The sequence below is a fragment of the Nyctereutes procyonoides genome, unplaced genomic scaffold (genome assembly GCF_905146905.1).
Source record: "Nyctereutes procyonoides isolate TBG_1078 unplaced genomic scaffold, NYPRO_anot_genome, whole genome shotgun sequence".
In the NCBI taxonomy this organism is placed as follows: domain Eukaryota; kingdom Metazoa; phylum Chordata; class Mammalia; order Carnivora; family Canidae; genus Nyctereutes; species Nyctereutes procyonoides.
In genome coordinates this window covers 29,327,414-29,344,766 of record NW_026575160.1, presented here as the reverse complement: position 1 = coordinate 29,344,766, position 17,353 = coordinate 29,327,414, and the positions used below count along the sequence as shown (strand labels likewise).

Below are 17,353 nucleotides of genomic sequence, written 5' to 3'. Positions count from 1 at the left end.
CACATATGACTAGTGGCTACTATTGGACAGTGCAGATACAGATTCTTAATGGAATAATGTTCCTTTTGAGAGCTTCCCACTTATTATAATGGAAATAGAGCATTTCTATAATCACAGAAAGTTCTGTTGGACAACACTGCTTCATAGTCACAAAGATGTAAAGGGATCAGACTTGGCCCCTCTGTTTTAAGAATTTACAATTGTTGTATGGCTACAGCAGAACTTAGAATATGTCACAGTAAATTCTACGACAGAATTACCAGTCTGTCGTTTAGCAGATATTTATTGTGCAAGTCACTATGCTGAACTCTGTGGACACAATGGTGGCTAAGAATTGGTCCCTGCCCCATAGTATCTTATAGTACAATGAAGATATGAAGAAAACGCCTCAAGTACTTGAGGACCAGAGCAGCTTTCTCTGCCTGGGAAAGTTATGAGAGGAAAACACAATTATGCCCATTTCTTTTGCATCATTTACATGAATAGCACAGAAAATAATAACCATGTTATGTAATGAGCAATTATTATAATTTTGCGTTGACATTCTCAAAGCACTGAGCTCCCTTTGCTCTGTTTTATAAATGAGCCTGGACCATAGGATGAGAACCATGACAACTCCCAAATTTGCTTGGCAATATTATTCATAATGCAGGCAGTCAGACCTCATGCCAATGATACGTCTTGCCCTCGCCTGCTTAAAGCAGAGAGAGGCTCCCTCCTGTCCTCTTCCCACCACCATGGGTCAGGTGCAATAGATATTTGTATTTAATAATAGTCTCACAGTTCTAGGTGACCAGCAGTGATCTTTTATTGAGACTTCTGGCAGCAGCTGTTTTGTGTCTCTTCTCCCTTTATTATGTCTCATTTAAATTGCATAAATAATGAAATAGTTATGTCATTTACAGTAAGATAACTCCTCGTCTAATTTGTGGGCAGTGGCTGAATATTAATTGTATTTTCCAAGACTCATATGAAAGAGTCACCTATTCATTGGCTGAATTCTGGAGGGGGGTAAAGGGGAGCTCCTCATTGCCATCTAGGATTAGCACCAAGGACTTAACCCTCGGGTTCTTTTCTCACTGGTATTAATGTTACTTTATAGAGAGGAAGTTGCCAAGGAGTGGAAGCACATTGCTGTGAAGACAGAAGTCTAGTTCAAGCTGGTTTATTCCCTTATTTCAGTGACCTTGCATAGTTACTTCTTTTTATCTCTGCCTGTGTTGCTGCCTCTATGATTGATACTAATACAGCTTTTGTTGCACTTGCTGTTTGTTTTTAAATCTTTGCAATCTTAATTGCTAAAGAGAGACCTGTCAGCCTGAACTCACAGAAAATCTGGATTTCTTTCTTGCTCCACCAGTCACTCGTTAAGCAACCCTAGGTAAGTCATTTATCCTTGGTGTTTTATTCTTTCCATATATAAAATGGGGTTATGAGTACATTTCTCTTCCTATTTCATGGGAATACAGGAGGAGAGAGATGTCAAAGAGTTTGGAAGATTAGAGTTTTATGGAGATTGAGATTGTCATGGACGTGTTTGCCAGTTTGCCAGTCACATCCCTATTGCTAATTAGCTTCTCCTTCCTTCCACAATTCCTTGAATGGGAAACCTTTCAAACCAAACTATGACTGACTAGACCAGAGTGGACATCAAATGTAGGAGGAGCCAATCTAGTGTCTAGTCTGAGCCAATCAGACTAGCGTCTGTTAATATAGACTTGAGTCTGTTAATATATAGACCCAGAAATGGAAGTCAGATGATAATAGATCCTTGTAGGAAAAGTCAGGTAGATTTTGGGCATTTTGACTCAGTTCATATTGATGCGCACAAGAAGAGATATGGTCTAAGAAGACAGGCAAAAGAATGACTTGGATGTGTTAAGAAAAGCAGGTAAGTGACACTGAGGCACAAGAGAGAATGAAATAGGGTAATGGAAGGAGAGGCTGTCGGAAACTTTTTAATTTCCATGAGGTCTGGCTTGTTTTAGGCATTTTCACACTTTTATTTGCACCACAGTCTAATGAGATAGGAAGCACTATGGCTGCCAGCTGAAGAGAGCTTAGTTACAAGGCTCATCCATGACCACAGCTGGTTCTGAGGTTGGTTGAGGATTTGATTGTAGGTTCCTGCTTCAATGGTCAAAGTTTTTTCTGTTATAGGATGGCTTATTATTTGCATTCATTATTATTTAAGGTTAAAATAAGAAGATCTAAAGAAATTGTTCTAGTCCAGTGTAAATACTAAAGACTGATATTTTATTTGTAAATGGCTTGGACAATATTTGACACATATCTTGGGTATGTGTCCTAATGCCAAAAACCTCACGGCTAAATTTATTTCCTCCTCAGGAATATAGATGACACTACTACTTTTTTTCCTATTCATCTCACTAAAATCATTACTAATTTCTGTTAGAAGCAGAGTGTGAGAGTTTGCAAGATGACATATATTTTAATTGGTATGTACTCAAGGTTTTGATAAATATTTTCTGACTTTGGTCATCTCCTCAGTTGAGCCTGCATCTTCAAGAAATATTAGAACATATTCAGTGATAATCACAAAAGCAAATATCAACATTTAAGATCTAAGATAGTATAAAAATGTATTGTTTCATCAACAAGTCAATCAATGGTTTCCAAATTTTCTTAGTGATGGAATTATTTAACCAAACAAAATATCATGCGGAAAACTAGTATGAAAAATTACAATGGAGCTTGTCAGTCTGAAGGAAGTGGTGGATGTTATTCCTCTCATCTCTATCCTTATCCTCTGTCATCTTAGGGAACCCACTCAACACTTCTGTATTCTATAGAGCAGAGTTTCAAAGCCATCATATTAAACCATGAAATTTATTGTCAATTTTTATTTTACAAAAAGCTATTTTCTCAGCAGAAAAATGGCAAAACGTTAATTTCATCTTGGTATTGCTTTCATTGATGCTTTTACTGAGCTTCCTTGAAGACAAAAGCCTTCATCTCACCCATCTTTGTCTTATTTTTCTATTCCCTTACATCAAATAGTTGCTCCATAAATGCCTATTGAAGGAACAAAGTGAACTATTATGTGAGCACAACCTTGGACTAGAGAACATATTATTTGCATGACTTTTAACCACTTAGTGTTCTCTTTTTTCCTCTTAGTAACACATAATGCTATTGTAATACTGCCAAACGGTGCTCTGCTTTTGGGATTTCTCCCAAGAATGGGATGAATTTCTCCATAAAGAAGAGCTTTGGAACTAATGTCATGGGTGTTAAACTCACTGGGTAACCCTGAGTAAGTTATTGAACTCTAATGAGCTTCTGTTTTCTGATCTGGAAGACAGAGCAGTGGTATCCTCTTGACTTAGATAAGTAGCACATAAGCCGTATGGCTATTGTAGGAGTACTGTGTGTGAAATGCTTAGCACATTGCTTGGCATATGTTATATGTTCAATATATGGAAGTTATTTTTATTTTGAGGGCAATGTAAGAAACAATAAAGCAAAGAACAAAAGTCACTGTGAAAATGTAAAATCAACCTCAAGCCAAATTACACCCATCAATGTGAGTGTTGTGCTGTGCGTTTCACAGTGCTTACTTGTATTATAGGATTGACAGAAATTTCTGTTCAGAGTTGGCAGGTAACTAAATCTTACCTTTTCCAAGAGGTTATGCAATGTGATAAAGGATTTAAGAAATATCTTCTCAAAAAGGACTTTGACTAATGCCTGGAATAGTTATTATCTCATTAATAGTTGCATCATATTAATAAAAATGAAGAAGAGTAGATTTCACTCCTAAATGGGTTTGGCATTCATAGAGTGGCTCAGGCTGGCAGCTGTTGTCTCTCTCTCTCTCTCTCTCTCTCTCTCTCTCTCTTTTATTGCTTTTCTCCTGTTGCAAACACCCTATGCTTTATGCTAGTTTTCTTATATTTTTCAGTTGTTTTGCTAAAGTGCTATTTGGGTGAATAGTAAATGATTCAAAATTCTGTAGCATCAAATCTGTCATTCCACTTGATTTTATTTGCTTTCCTCATGTCTCGGTCTCCCCACTCCTCTCTCATCACACACACACACACACACACACACACACACACACACACACAAAATCCTTCTTCCTTACTCGTAGCTTTCTAGCTCTGTGGAATTGTGTGTGACTCATCACATAGTGGGATTGATGAAGTCAACAGCTGTTGGAAAGTCAACTTTTTCCTTAGTAACTGTATCAACATGTGTTTGCTATTATTCAATTAAGAAAAATACATATATCAAATATCCTGGTAGTTTTTGCTAAAATTTTCATTGGCGAAACTCATATTTTGACATATCAAAATGGTTAAATGGGTACAGTAGAGAAAGTTTTGATGGAGGAACAAAATCATGGAGAAATAAAGTGGAAGAAGAAGAACAAATGACTACATTGTTGGGAACTCTGTAATTTATATCAGAATGTGTTCAGTGACTTCCTTTATGACACTATTAATGGTAAAGCAGAAACTTGGCACCTCATGCCTTCCTAGTCTTGAGGATGGTCTGACTACCTATCTATTCATTTATGCGTCTAACAAATAATTGGGTGTCTATTATGGTGAAATATCTGCTTCTTGGAGTTTACATCCTAAGGTGGATAAAGAATAAAAAATTGTAAATGGAAAAATAAAATGATTGCTCAGTGTGATGCGGGCTGTGAGGGAAATAGGCAAGAGGTTAAGATATGGGTTAACTAGGGAGAACTTGCTTCAAGTAGGGAAGACATGGAAGACCACTCTCTTAGAGGTCATTGAGATTGAGACCCAAAGGATAAGAAGGAGGCAGCAAAGTAGAAAGGCAGATGTAAGAGCATTTGGTCAGAGGGAACAGCTGTGTGAAATCCTGTGACCCGATAGGGCTTAATGCGTTCTCAGAACTGAAGATCAGTGTATCTGGAGCACAGATAGTGAGGAGGTCTGAGATAAGATGAGAGAGAGATGTAGGGGCTGGATCATATAAGACTTTGTAAGCCTTGGGGCAGCCCGGGTGGCTCAGCGGTTTAGCGCCGCCTTCAGCCCAGGGCCTGATCCTGGAGACCCGGGATCGAGTCCCACGTCGGGCTTCCTGCATGGAGCCTGCTTCTCCCTCTGCCTGTGTCTCTGCCTCTCTCTCTCTCTGTGTGTGTGTCTCTCATGAATAAATAAATATATAATCTTAAAAAAGACTTTATAGGCCTTGATAGAGGGATTCAATTTTAAACAATATGATAAGTCATTGGAGGGTTTTAAGCTGTGTATGCATGTGTGTGTATGTGTGCGACTGTGTTGCCATATAGCAAAATGGCCAAATGAGTTAAGTGGAGTACAAGAGTGGAAACAGAAAGACTAATTAGGGTAGACCAGGATTTAAATGATGGTTGCTCACACTGAGGTAGTGACAATGGAGAGGTGGCAAGAGTTCCAAAAAAAGATACATAGTCAAGATGGAACTGACAAAATTCTATGACCTGATGATGCAAGAGAAACTGCTAAATGGCATGGGGATCATTTCATGGAAGTGAAAAGCCACATGACCAATAAATATATGAAGAGATGCTCAACCTCATTTGTAATCAGAGAGTTATAAATCAAGACGAAAATAAGATACCATTTTATGCCCATTTAATTAGCAAAATTTAAGAAGTGTGCCAGTTCCAAATGCTGGTTGAAATGTGAATTGCTATCTGATAATAATGATTGAAATGTCATTTGTCATTATCTAGAAAAACTGGGGATATGTTATATGTCAGGATTGAGTGATTCAGTCTTAATGATAACTCCTAGAGGAACTTATGTCCATAAGACTCCTCAGGACATTTGTCCAAGTATGTTTATAGTGGCACCATTGGCATCCCAAGGGTCCATCAAGAGTCAAATGGATAAATAGTGGAATGTTCACACACTGAGATAATATATAGCAGTGAAAATGAATGAACTAGGATGATATTCAATAATATAGATGATTCTTTTTTAAAAAAGATTTTATCTATTTATTCATGAAAGACACACAGGTTGGGGCGGGGTAGGCAGAGACACAGGCAGAGGGAGAAGCAGGCTCCATGCAGGGAGCCCGATGTGGGACTTGATCCTGGGTCTCCAGAATCATTCCTGGGCCGAAGGTAGGCGCTAAACTGCTGAGCCACCCAGGGATCCCAATATAGATGATTCTTAAAATAAAGTTAAATTTAAAAAATCAAGTGCCAGAATATTCCATCCCACATGATTTTTTTTTTAAGAAAATAAACCATAAAAATAGCTAAAACTAATTTTCTGCTTGGGAGATTGTTTATATATAAAACTTTTTTTTAAGGCAAGGAAATGATAAATACAAAATTTAGGAGAATGCCTTTTTGTCATTTCTCCATTTTAGCATAAGGCAAAGAAAAGAAGGTTGAGAGCAAATAGAAGTAGATTTGTCCCACTGTGGGAAGAGGAGAGAATTTGCACTGATAGCTCCAGTAAGTTGGATGAGTAACATCTAGAGAAACTCAGTATTGCTCAAGCAACTGGCAAATCTGAGGATGCATATGAAAGTCAAGTAAACGAAAAGATTCCTAGAGAAAAAAATGGAAGTGTTTTTAACCGTAATGGTAAAATGTTTTTGTCAGTTACTTATATCCAATTGGATTCCAACATGTTATTGAATTTTCTGAATAAATAAAAGTATTATGGCTCATTTAAAAAAATTTATGTTTCTTTCCATCATTGAAATCTCTGTCCTGGAGTCTGTACATTAACTTGTCACTAGTCATTTTATGGTCTTGAATGTCACTAAACTATAATGTGATTAAATATACACTATTGCAAAACATTTTTTATGTTATAAAAACTTACATTGAAGTCTTGTAATCAAAGACTTTGGTAAATCTGTGAGAGTAATTTTAATTTTATATTTTAGATGTAAAATGTGTTAGTTTACATTTTAATTGTCATTCATATTGTTGACCATTATTTGTTCTTGATAGAGGTACAACTTGCTTTTCTGGGGTTTTGCATTACCATTAATTCTGTGGTTTGGTGCCACAGTTCAGGTTCCAGACTCTGGATCCGAACTCTCTGTCACTTGACTTTGCGACCTTAGGCAAGTTACTTGACTCCTCTGTGTTTAAATTTCCTAATCTGTAGAATTGAGATACTAATGATAATACATACCTCATAGAATTATTGGGGAGATTAAGTGAACTGATATAGTTAAAGTGTGTAGAGCAGTGTTTGGCATGCAGAGATTATTATAAGGTTTAATTACTATTAACTATTGCTGAAGTTTACTCCAACTCTGCTCATATTACTTGCTTATTATGTATTTAAGGATGTATCAAATGATTCTGCAAGCCAGTAGGAATAGGACACTTCATGAAGAAGAGGAAAGGTTAGAGCTTAGAAGCCATGCAGTGTAGATAGGGGAGAGGAAGGAGCAGGGCTTTAGTTGTTAGACACACCTGGATTAAATAAGATTCTTATTAGTTATGTAAATTGGCGACTCACTAAAATGAAATCTTTGGCAAAATGAGGACAATACATTTTGAAATCTTGTATAAATGACATAATGTCTGTAAAGCACTCGGAAATGATGCAATTTTTTGAAACCTCCTCTCCATTTTTTAAAGCAGAAAAAAAATAGTGTATCTTACATATAATTTTTAACTTTACTTTTTAAATTAACACTACATTTCAAGCATATTTCCATGTCATTAAATATTTGATTACATAAGAATATTTAAAAGTTAACAGTTGTTTATTAAATGTACATATGATAATTTATTTAACCAGTTTCCTATTTCTGAATATTTATGTTGTTTCCAATATTCTCTAATATTGGCGATCAAACAATGAATGTTTATGGTGATGAACCTTGGTATATCTGTTATTTGTTTTTAAAATTTTATTTGAGAAAGTAAAATTAAATAAATAAAATTAAAATATAAAATTTATTTATTTATTTGAGAGAGAGAGAGAGAAGGAGAGAGAGAGAGCACAAGTGGGAGTAGGGTGGGGAAGGAGGGGCAGAGGGAGAGGGAGAAGCAGACTTCTTGTTGAGCAGGGAGCCTGCTGCAGGGCTTGACCCCAGGACCCTGGGATCATGACCTGAGCCAAAGGCAGACGCTTAACCAACTGAGCCACCCAGGTGCCTCCCCGTATTTGTATTTAATAAGTGAAATTGTAGGATCAATCAAATATACATTTAATTGTTCTCCAAAAGGCTTGTATCAGTTATATTCAACCACACAATGGATGACTGTGCTTGCTTCCCTGCACCCTCACCAACTTGGATATTATTTTTTTTTTATCACATCAAACTCCCGCAAAAATAGTATCTCATTGCTTTGATTTGTATTATATCATTACTAATGAGTGTGTTTTCATATGATTGTTGAGCACTTCTTTTTGTGAATTATCTTTTCATTTCTTTGCCTATTTGTCTACCGCTAGGTTCCTCTTTTTCTTGATTTATGAGGGTTCTCTATATTTCAGTGAACTATAATGCTTTACTGTAATTATATATATATAACTTGTGTTATATTACAGTATCTTTCTCTGCCTCTCCTCTTTCCTCTCAGTTTTATAAATATGGATTTTAATTTATAACTAGAATATCAGTACCTAGATCAGAGATGGTATGAGTCAATTATTCAGATGGAGTTCTACTCTTAAGTTAGTGTGTATTATTATTTAAATAACACCTACTGAAAGTGTGATGTATGAAGCTGCTTATTACCAATATGGAATAAAAGTTGTCTGAAGCCATGTAGTTATTTGTATGTTCAGAAATGGAACTGTTTCACGTGTGTGGCTGAACCAAAATATATATAAGTGAAGTCTTGATTTTGTTAATATCTATTCATTTAGAAATTCAAATAATAAAATCAAAAGAAAGATAATCCTTCTTTAAAGTCACTTCATGAGTTTTGTTTGAATTGGGTGTGTAACTTTGGCCAGGATTTCATATGCTGCCATAGTTAAGACGTGTTTCTACTCCATGTCCTGGAAATGGCTTTATTGGGCAAATACAAATGTCAGGTTGGGTTACTAAATATGTTGTCTCAGTGCTTTCTTGAGAGCCCAACAGAGAAAGAGAGAGAGAGAGAGAGAGAGAGAGAGAGAGAGAGAGACTCTGTAAACTTCGTGAAAGAAATTTCAGAGAGATATTAGAAGAGGATCCCCTTTACAAAATTTCGTTTGGAAGCTGTGATAGTCTTTTGTGTCCACTTAATTAGGCTACGAGGTGCCCAGATATTTGGTCAAATATTATTTTGGGCATTCTTATGCGGGTGTTTTTTGATGAATCTCACTTATATTGGTAGACCAAGTAAAGCAGACTGCGCTCTCGAATGTAGGTGTGCCTAATCCAATCAGTTGAAGAGGCTGAATGAACTGATCCTTCTTTGCATAAGAGAGAATTCCTCCTGTTTGCCTTCAAACTGAGACATTGTTTTTTGTTGTTGTTGTTGTTTTGTTTTGTTTTGTTTTTTTAGTACCTTTGGACTGGAACTAAAACGTCAGCTTTTCCTGGGTCTTGAGCTTGCCAGCTTTCAGGCAGGATTTACGCCATTGTCTCTCTTGGGTCTCCATTTTGTTGACTCACCTTGCATATCTTGAGACTTGTTAGACTCCATAAATCATGTGAACCACTTTTTTTTTCACTTTCTTAAAATAAATCTCTTTATCTATATGCATATGTCTTTATACATCTACGTATATTATTTTTTATATATACCAATATGTTTGTGAATATGGAGAATCAATTTATTTCTGATTGGTTTTGCTTCTCTGAAGAGCTCTAATACAGAAGCTCTGAATGTAAACTTAGTCAAGGCCAAAAATAAATTGTGACTGAAATACGCCTCTTAAAAAAAAAAAATGCCAGTTAAGGCATGGCAAATTTCAAGGCACCAGCCCCTCAATTTGTCATTTACCAAATGAGAATATTAATATCTATCACACAAAGTCATTGGGGCTCAAATTAGATGACATACTGGGTGATTGAGGATATGGGTTAAATAGATGATGAGGAGTGCCCTTGTGATGAGCACTGTGTGTTGTATGGAAGTGTTGAATCACTGTATCATACACCTGAAACTAGTATTATACTGTATATTAACTAACTGGAATTCAAATAAAAATTTTACAAAAATAAAGCATTTGGTAAACTGCTAAACGAATCATTCTTACTAATTATCTTTTTAAAATTTTATTTAAATTCAGTTTGCCAACACATAGTAGAACACCCAGTGCTCATCTCCTCAGGTGCCCTCCTTTAATACCCGTCACCCTAATTATAACTTTTATCTGAAGTAACTCATGCATGATGATGGACTTAGAATAAAGATCCCACCTAAGTGACTTTGCAGTAATTGACATTACCTCCCACACACATACTATGAACATGTACACACACTACGTACATGCTCACCACACATAGACACAGACACTAACACATACATAACCGGTTTGGGGGAAAACCATAAAGCTGACTGTTGAACTGTTAAACATTTTTATTGTGCAGGCTTGTAACCTTTACAGGACATGCAAGATAAAAAAAGTGTAAAATATATCAGTAAGCATATAAAATTTCAGCAATCTTTTGGACCAACAATTGATTCGCATGAGGGACTAGAACAGACATGTCTTGGGATACACAGTTTACAGATTGAATCACAAAGCAATTTCCCAAGTGATTTTCCTCATATAAAGATAAAAAATATCTTTACACTTAAAAAGTATGCAATATACTATATTTTCAGTTATGTACACTGTTTAAAAGTAAAACTATGTCCATGCCAGTGTCTGTTTTTAAATGCAAACTTAAACATAGGTAACAGGTTGATAATTAAAGTGTCAGAAAACTAGAAGAGATGAAAAATGAAATGAAGCAGAATTCCAATAGGTGTATGAAAATAAAAATAAAAGCGTATAACTGAAGGTTAAAAATAATATCCCCAAGGTCAGACTCTTAATATGAGCAAGAGGAATGAAACGCTTTTAGATGTACCAGGCAGCTTTCTGTATGACTCAGGTTTACAGGTGAAATTCCTCAGCTTGAGTTCAGAAGAATTTGAATTTATTCCAGCAAAATTACCTCAATCTCTTATTACTGCCTCCTCCCCCATCTTCTTTCTGAGCAAAGTGATGCTTGGATTAGGCCCAAAGCTCCTGGCAGGGGGAGGGGCTGTGTGTCACAGCATAACAGACGGTTACAAGTGCTTTACTTTGAAGGGGGTCACATTTGCAACAACTCTGACAGTCTCACACAATGGCCTCCGTTTTCTGAGCCCTTCCCCGGAGGCCCACTGATCAGCTGAAAAGGGAACACAATGTTCAGCCACTAAACCACCCCAGTGATGGATTAGTTTGGAGTCAGGAAAGCGTGATTATTCTTGAAAATAAACGAAGCTGAATAGACATGCTGACCTCATTCAGCTGATGAGAGGCAGGGAAAGTTGGCTTCCACTCCTGCCAGCCCACAGAGGGCTCGGTCTCATTCGTCCACCTTAATTCGTTTCATGGGGTTGATGCAGACCATACTCGATATGGATAAAGATGCTGCGTGGCCAAGTGCAGACATGAACTTCATCCAACTCTGTTTCTGAGAGTCAGAAACAAGCGTGGGGAATGGATGTTCTAATTTTGGTCATCATGGAGGCTGCTGACCTAATGAGAGTTGATGAGTTGGACCCTATTTGAAAAGGAAAATGTGAAGAACAGGAAGGCACTTAGGGCTCATTATCTATATAACAAATAATTCAGGCACGGAAAGAATCACAGGTTAAAGTTTCAAGAAGTGTAAGGCATTAGTTAAGTTGGAACATGTGAATGCAGATTACATTTTCGAACTTGATAAACATCATTAGATCCAATTGGATCGTTAAAGTGAACGACAACAATCTACTAACGCTTTAGACGGTTGGGGGGAAGAGTTTGCTCAAAATCTGCCCACATACCTCCACACTTAATGGCCATGGCCCGGAGTTCTTCCCTTACCATAAAATGATCAATGTTTTAGAAAAGGCACTTCAGGTTGTTTGTTCCTTTTTTTTTTTTCCTCCTCAGTTCTTCATATTTCTCTCAAATTACCTTTCAACATTAGGTCTATATCTCAGCCAATAAGACAGTGGTCCACATGCAAATAAGAATGTAGGGAAAAATTCTTAAATGGGTTTAAATAGATGAAAAATAGGTGAAATAGCTCAGAAGAGACAAATGATAGTTATGAAAACTGTGTGATTTCTTTGTTCTGAACCATGAAAATTCATTCATATACTGTTGCTGTACCAGCAACTTGAAACTTGAAATTGGCACCAGGAAAATTAAAAGAAAAAAAAAAAGAATCAGGTATACTGCTATCCTTAAAATGTCATTTATGTTTCTTTCTGCATGTTGATGCGGATATTGCTGAATATTTTGCCAACAGCCTCAAAGAACGGGTCACAGAAGGTGTGGACGTAGATGGAATAGACACGGCTGATGCACTGAATCTCAATCAGGAAACTCTTAATGCACGGCACAACTGCCCAGATGTGCAGGAAAGAGAGAATGGCAAAGTAAATGCCCCATATGAGTGCCATTGGGATGCCAAAGAGGGCAGACAGCAAGCGGTAAAACCAGTATTTTGTCACAGTGAAGGTGGTGAAGCTGGCCTTCCAGATGCCATCGAAACTGTGTGTTCCTTCTGGTTCTGCAATCACATCTTCAAAATCAATCTGCAAGGAAGAAATGACAGAATGTGAGCTTACAATCGAAGAAAAGAGGAAAAAAGCACTACCAAGTATTCATAAATATATATTATCTATCATGTAGACATTCTGTGTGGGCTGCTCAAAGGTACCCAGCAGCACCGGCATCATTGGAACTTGTTGGAAACAGGTTATCTGGGCCCCACTTGGACCTTATTGGATCTCTGGGAGTGGAATCCAGGAGGATTTTTAGCATGTTCTCCAGATGTTTCTTTAAAGTTCCTGCCTTGAAGTAAAACCTGGCGACATGGAGAAGTATACAAGGTGCTCAGTCAAATGTAAATGACCTGTGCTAAGCTAATTGTACTCCAGTACAACGACACACACAGTGCTGAGGGGTAGTTAGTGTGTAGTTGATTGCCGAACACTCAATTGGTAGAATCTCTCTTGCAAATTAGATAACTATGAGCCGAGAGGACTCAAGAAGTCGTCGTGGGGTTGTGGGACTTCGGTGGAGCTTGGGGTATGATTTGGAGGGGAAGGGAGAAGGGCCCTTGGGAAGCTCCCAGAAACAATGACACTCATTGATGCAATGAGTGTCACAGGCCGACAGACCTGTGCGGGCACAGCTGGAAAGATGGGCGGAGGCCGGTCTCAATTTTATTTTACATACAGTGGAGGGTCTACTGAAGATATTGGAGTGGGGGAATGCAGCCACAGGCAAGGCAGTCATTTATCAAGATGAATTCGACAGCAGCGTATGGGCCAGGGAGAAGACTCGAGGCAGAGAGACTGTTCCTGTGTCCCATGTTTAAAATGGTAGGGCCCAAACTGGAATTGTGGCCAGGAAATGAACAATAAAAGAATGAATTTCAGGGATGTTAAGGAGGACTCCTCAGGATCTGGTTACTTCAAGGTTAGAGAGAGGGAAAACCTCAGATGAGCTTGGGGATTCTGATTTGCCAGCTAAGGAAAACCACGGTGACCTTACGGGCAAGAAGAAAGGTTAGAAGGGAAGCCGGTTAAGAACATGTTAAGGGAGAGCTTCACTTTTGAATTAAACGGAGCAAAGTCTTGAATAAAGACAGATGCAGATATCGGTGGTCCACGCCAGTGAATCCTGTAGCAGGCCCTTTTGGCGGGCACCGGGAAGTAATCAGATGAGTTTGGAATCACCTAGCACTTGACAGTAGCCAAGTGCTTCTACATGCATCATCTCCCTGTGGTCTGGGGTTTCAAACCAGCCTAGAAGGTGAGGTGTTATCCCTTTACAAAAGAAGATACAGAGGTTCAGGGAGGTGAAGGGGACTTGCTAGTGTGAGGCAAACAGCAATGGTGGGACCAGAATGCAGACGTGACACCTTTCCCAGTAGCATTCTCTCCCACGGTACCTGTTACCCAAACCATGAATTCCTAGGCGCTTTTATCTCTCTGGAAGGATTTATATGAACTCAACTGAAGCACAGGGTTAAAGAAATTACTGCTGGAACGGTAGGACAGAGCCAGCTCGACTGCTTGGCAAAGGCAGCTATATGAGGGGATCTAATATAGTTTGAAATCCAAACAAGTTGATGACTGCCAGGACCATTAGCAAACCAGGCGAGCTCAGGATTAGGGAATGAGGACTTGGGGGACACCGTGGAGCTTCTCAGTTCCAAGATGCCACCTTTGATTCAACACAATACAACTTCTTTTGGAAAAAGTACATGATGCTTATCAATAGTTAAAGTTTATTTCCTAGAACATTCTGTTTCTTGATCTGCTGTTCAATGCCTTAATAATGCAATATGTGAAAAATGGTATGTCTGCAATTATGTAAATGAAGTTAAACAGATTTATTGTCATTCCATTTTTTTTTTTGCCTGTTTAGATCTAGACTCAGAGGTAAACATTTACTTGTGTATTTTAAAAGGTTGCGTGAAATATGTGGCAAGTCAGATCAATCCTTTAATGACATTTCTGTGCACTTTACTTAATTGTCTACTACGGCGTTTTGTTCTGACACTATATTTTCCCAAAGCGATTAAGAATAAAAGCCTGTGGTTTTTCTTCATCCAATTGCAAGATCCCCAGTAGTTTTATTTTTTCCAAAGATTTGGTGAGGTCAAAATTAATTTTGTAAAAAGATTTGGTGAAGCCAAATTTAATACACTAGAACAGACATCCTTAATATGGAATCAAAAGATGAGCAGTTGTGGCCCATGAATGCCCTGAAATGGGAACATGTTTGGAGTGTACAATGTATTTACTAAAAAAAGGAAAGATAGTCTACTCTCAAAGGAGAGCAGAGAGCACCTTATTGGAGTAGGGTATTTGCCTGTGTGCCTTGAGATTCTTTTCTTAGGGAACGGATAGTTACTAACATTTGTTGACTGGCTATTAGGATCAGACACTGTTCTCCTTTAACTCACATCAACTCTTAACATATTATTCCCAATTTGTAGGGGAAAATGCAAGGTTCAGAAATGTTAATAAATAGGTATTAACCTATTTAGGGGGATCCCTGGGTGGCTTAGCGGTTTGGCGCCTGCCTTCGGCCCAGGGCGTGATCCTGGAGACCCGGGATCGAGCCCCATGTTGGGCTTCTAGCATGGAGCCTGCTTCTCCCTCTGCCTGTGTCTTTGCCTCTGTGTGTGTGTGTCTTTCATGAGTAATAAAAAAAAATCTAGATAGATAAGAGGTGGATTTGAAGTTTGAATCTGATCTGAAAGATACTCTTTCTTCAATCCTACATCACTTTAGAAAAATATTTTTCCTATTTTCTTCAAGATACTATATCATAGGTAAAAAGCACATTAACAAAAAAGAGTTTGCAGAATTTTACTCTGCAAGAATTCTCACATGGTCTCTGAGGACAATATTGTGATGAGGTTATACACATTGTACATACAATTAGTCCTTAGTGAAGATCTATAGACATATGAATGTGGGTAAGATTTCTTGATAATGACTTTTTTTTTCCCCTCAGCGTAACTATAAATGCATTTTTTTGGGGGAAATTTTTGGAAATTCTTAACTGCCAGTGAGCGTGATTTATCTTCAGGTAGATTTAGAGTAGGTCTCCAGGGGCGGACAGCAACATGACAAAATTAACATGTTATGTAAATATATTTAGTTCATTAGTTGCTATTTTAGTCCTGAAAATTAAGGATGGCTAAAGATTACTAGAAGTATAGCCAAGCCAACTAGATACAGCTGAGAAAAAGAAAGTAAGGCAGGTTAAGGAAACAGATTGGAATCAGAAATAAAGCTTAGTTTCTCTCTCCTTCCATTTCTGCAACAGTAATACTAATAGGTTATTGAGAGGAGTACATGAGATATTTCATGTAAAGTGCTTAACATGGGTATAGAGCATTACAATATAGCAAATGCTCAATAAATAGCATTAAAAATTCTTTGCTGTTGGTGACTAAGCTTTTTAATTGACCATCATAATAGAAACTATCAACCACAAAGCCCCAATGGCTCAAAAGAACTAATTTTCCATCTATAATGATCTTCACCACAGCTCTCTTAGACACATGCCATTATTTCCAATTATTAGATGAGGGTGGTGTGGGAGGTTAAGAAATTGCTCAAGGTCACATAAATGTTAAGGGGCAAGGCTGAAACTTGTTCAGTTTCAAGTGCGAGCTCTTTTTTGCTTTGTATACCTGGGATTATAAGCCCCTATAATAGTCTTACTTGCTTAGTTCTGACCCAGATAGATATGCTTCCTAAAACATTCACTTTTTGATTATTAAAGGAGTTACTGTTGAAAGTGTTTCCATTTTAAGTTAGGACATCTAGTAACTAGGATGTTTCGCATTTTTGGTACCGATTGTATTTTCTTGGCCCTGTACAGTATGTTCTTACAATCCTGGGCACCCAGCCAAGAACTCTCATTCTAACTGGCAGTTAAGGAAACTGAGGCACAGAAGGATTAAAATGGGCCAGACATTCTCAAGGTCCCAAGTGAATCAGTGGAAAAGCTGAAATTAGAACTCTAACTTCCTGATTCCCAGGCCTAGCCCTAGCCCTGTGCTCCACACTGTATCTCTAGAACTGACATCTTTCTCACCATATCCTTTTCTATCTACTCCATTCATATCTGTAGGTTTCCTATAAGTCTCTCATTACCTCCTCAGGTGTTGACTTGAAAACTATCTCTGTGTGAAGTTAGAAGACATGTCCTTTTTGCAGCATGAACATGAACATTTCTGTACATCTACTTAGGGTGAAGAAAACAGGAGGGAATATTATAAAAAAAAAAAACTTCAGTGCACATTTTGGCATGTATTCATAAAGCACTAGACCCAATAAAGTTCTGGTAGATTATCAGTCATTCCAAAAAGAGTTCAGAATTCCCCATCACCCAAAGTGCACTTTGGGTGCAGAGGTGCTTCCAAATTTTCAGAGATATTTAAAGCGAAAAGAATCCTTGAAGAAATGGAGTCCCATTTGAGAAATCAATGGCCAAAGCTGTCAAATGCTAGATTAGGGAGAGCTTCCCACCTAATGGCAGACACTGGATTGGAATTCAGGTTTAGGAACTCTCCTGGGCTCTTCTGCTACTGTGTGCTACACCTCCCCTGTCAGTCTAGCTGCTCCATTCCCATAGCCAGTGCAAAAGACAGAGAGGCTTGCATCAGGACTTGAACATCATCTTGCTCTCAAGAGGTCCCACAGGTCCACTGTTGAATGAATGAT

The 17,353-nt window shown here is 37.9% G+C and overlaps 1 protein-coding gene across 1 annotated transcript in view; it reads right to left on the bottom strand.

Annotated features, from left to right (window-relative positions):
- Positions 1-10,472: 10,472 nt before the first annotated feature.
- Positions 10,473-17,353, bottom strand: part of CAV1 (caveolin 1) — a 34,175-nt gene continuing 27,294 nt past the window's right edge. Inside the window, exon 3 of the mRNA XM_055314599.1 lies at positions 10,473-12,691. Within this exon, the coding sequence (XP_055170574.1) occupies positions 12,350-12,691 (342 nt within the window). The 3' untranslated portion in view covers positions 10,473-12,349. The remainder of the gene's footprint in view (positions 12,692-17,353) is intronic.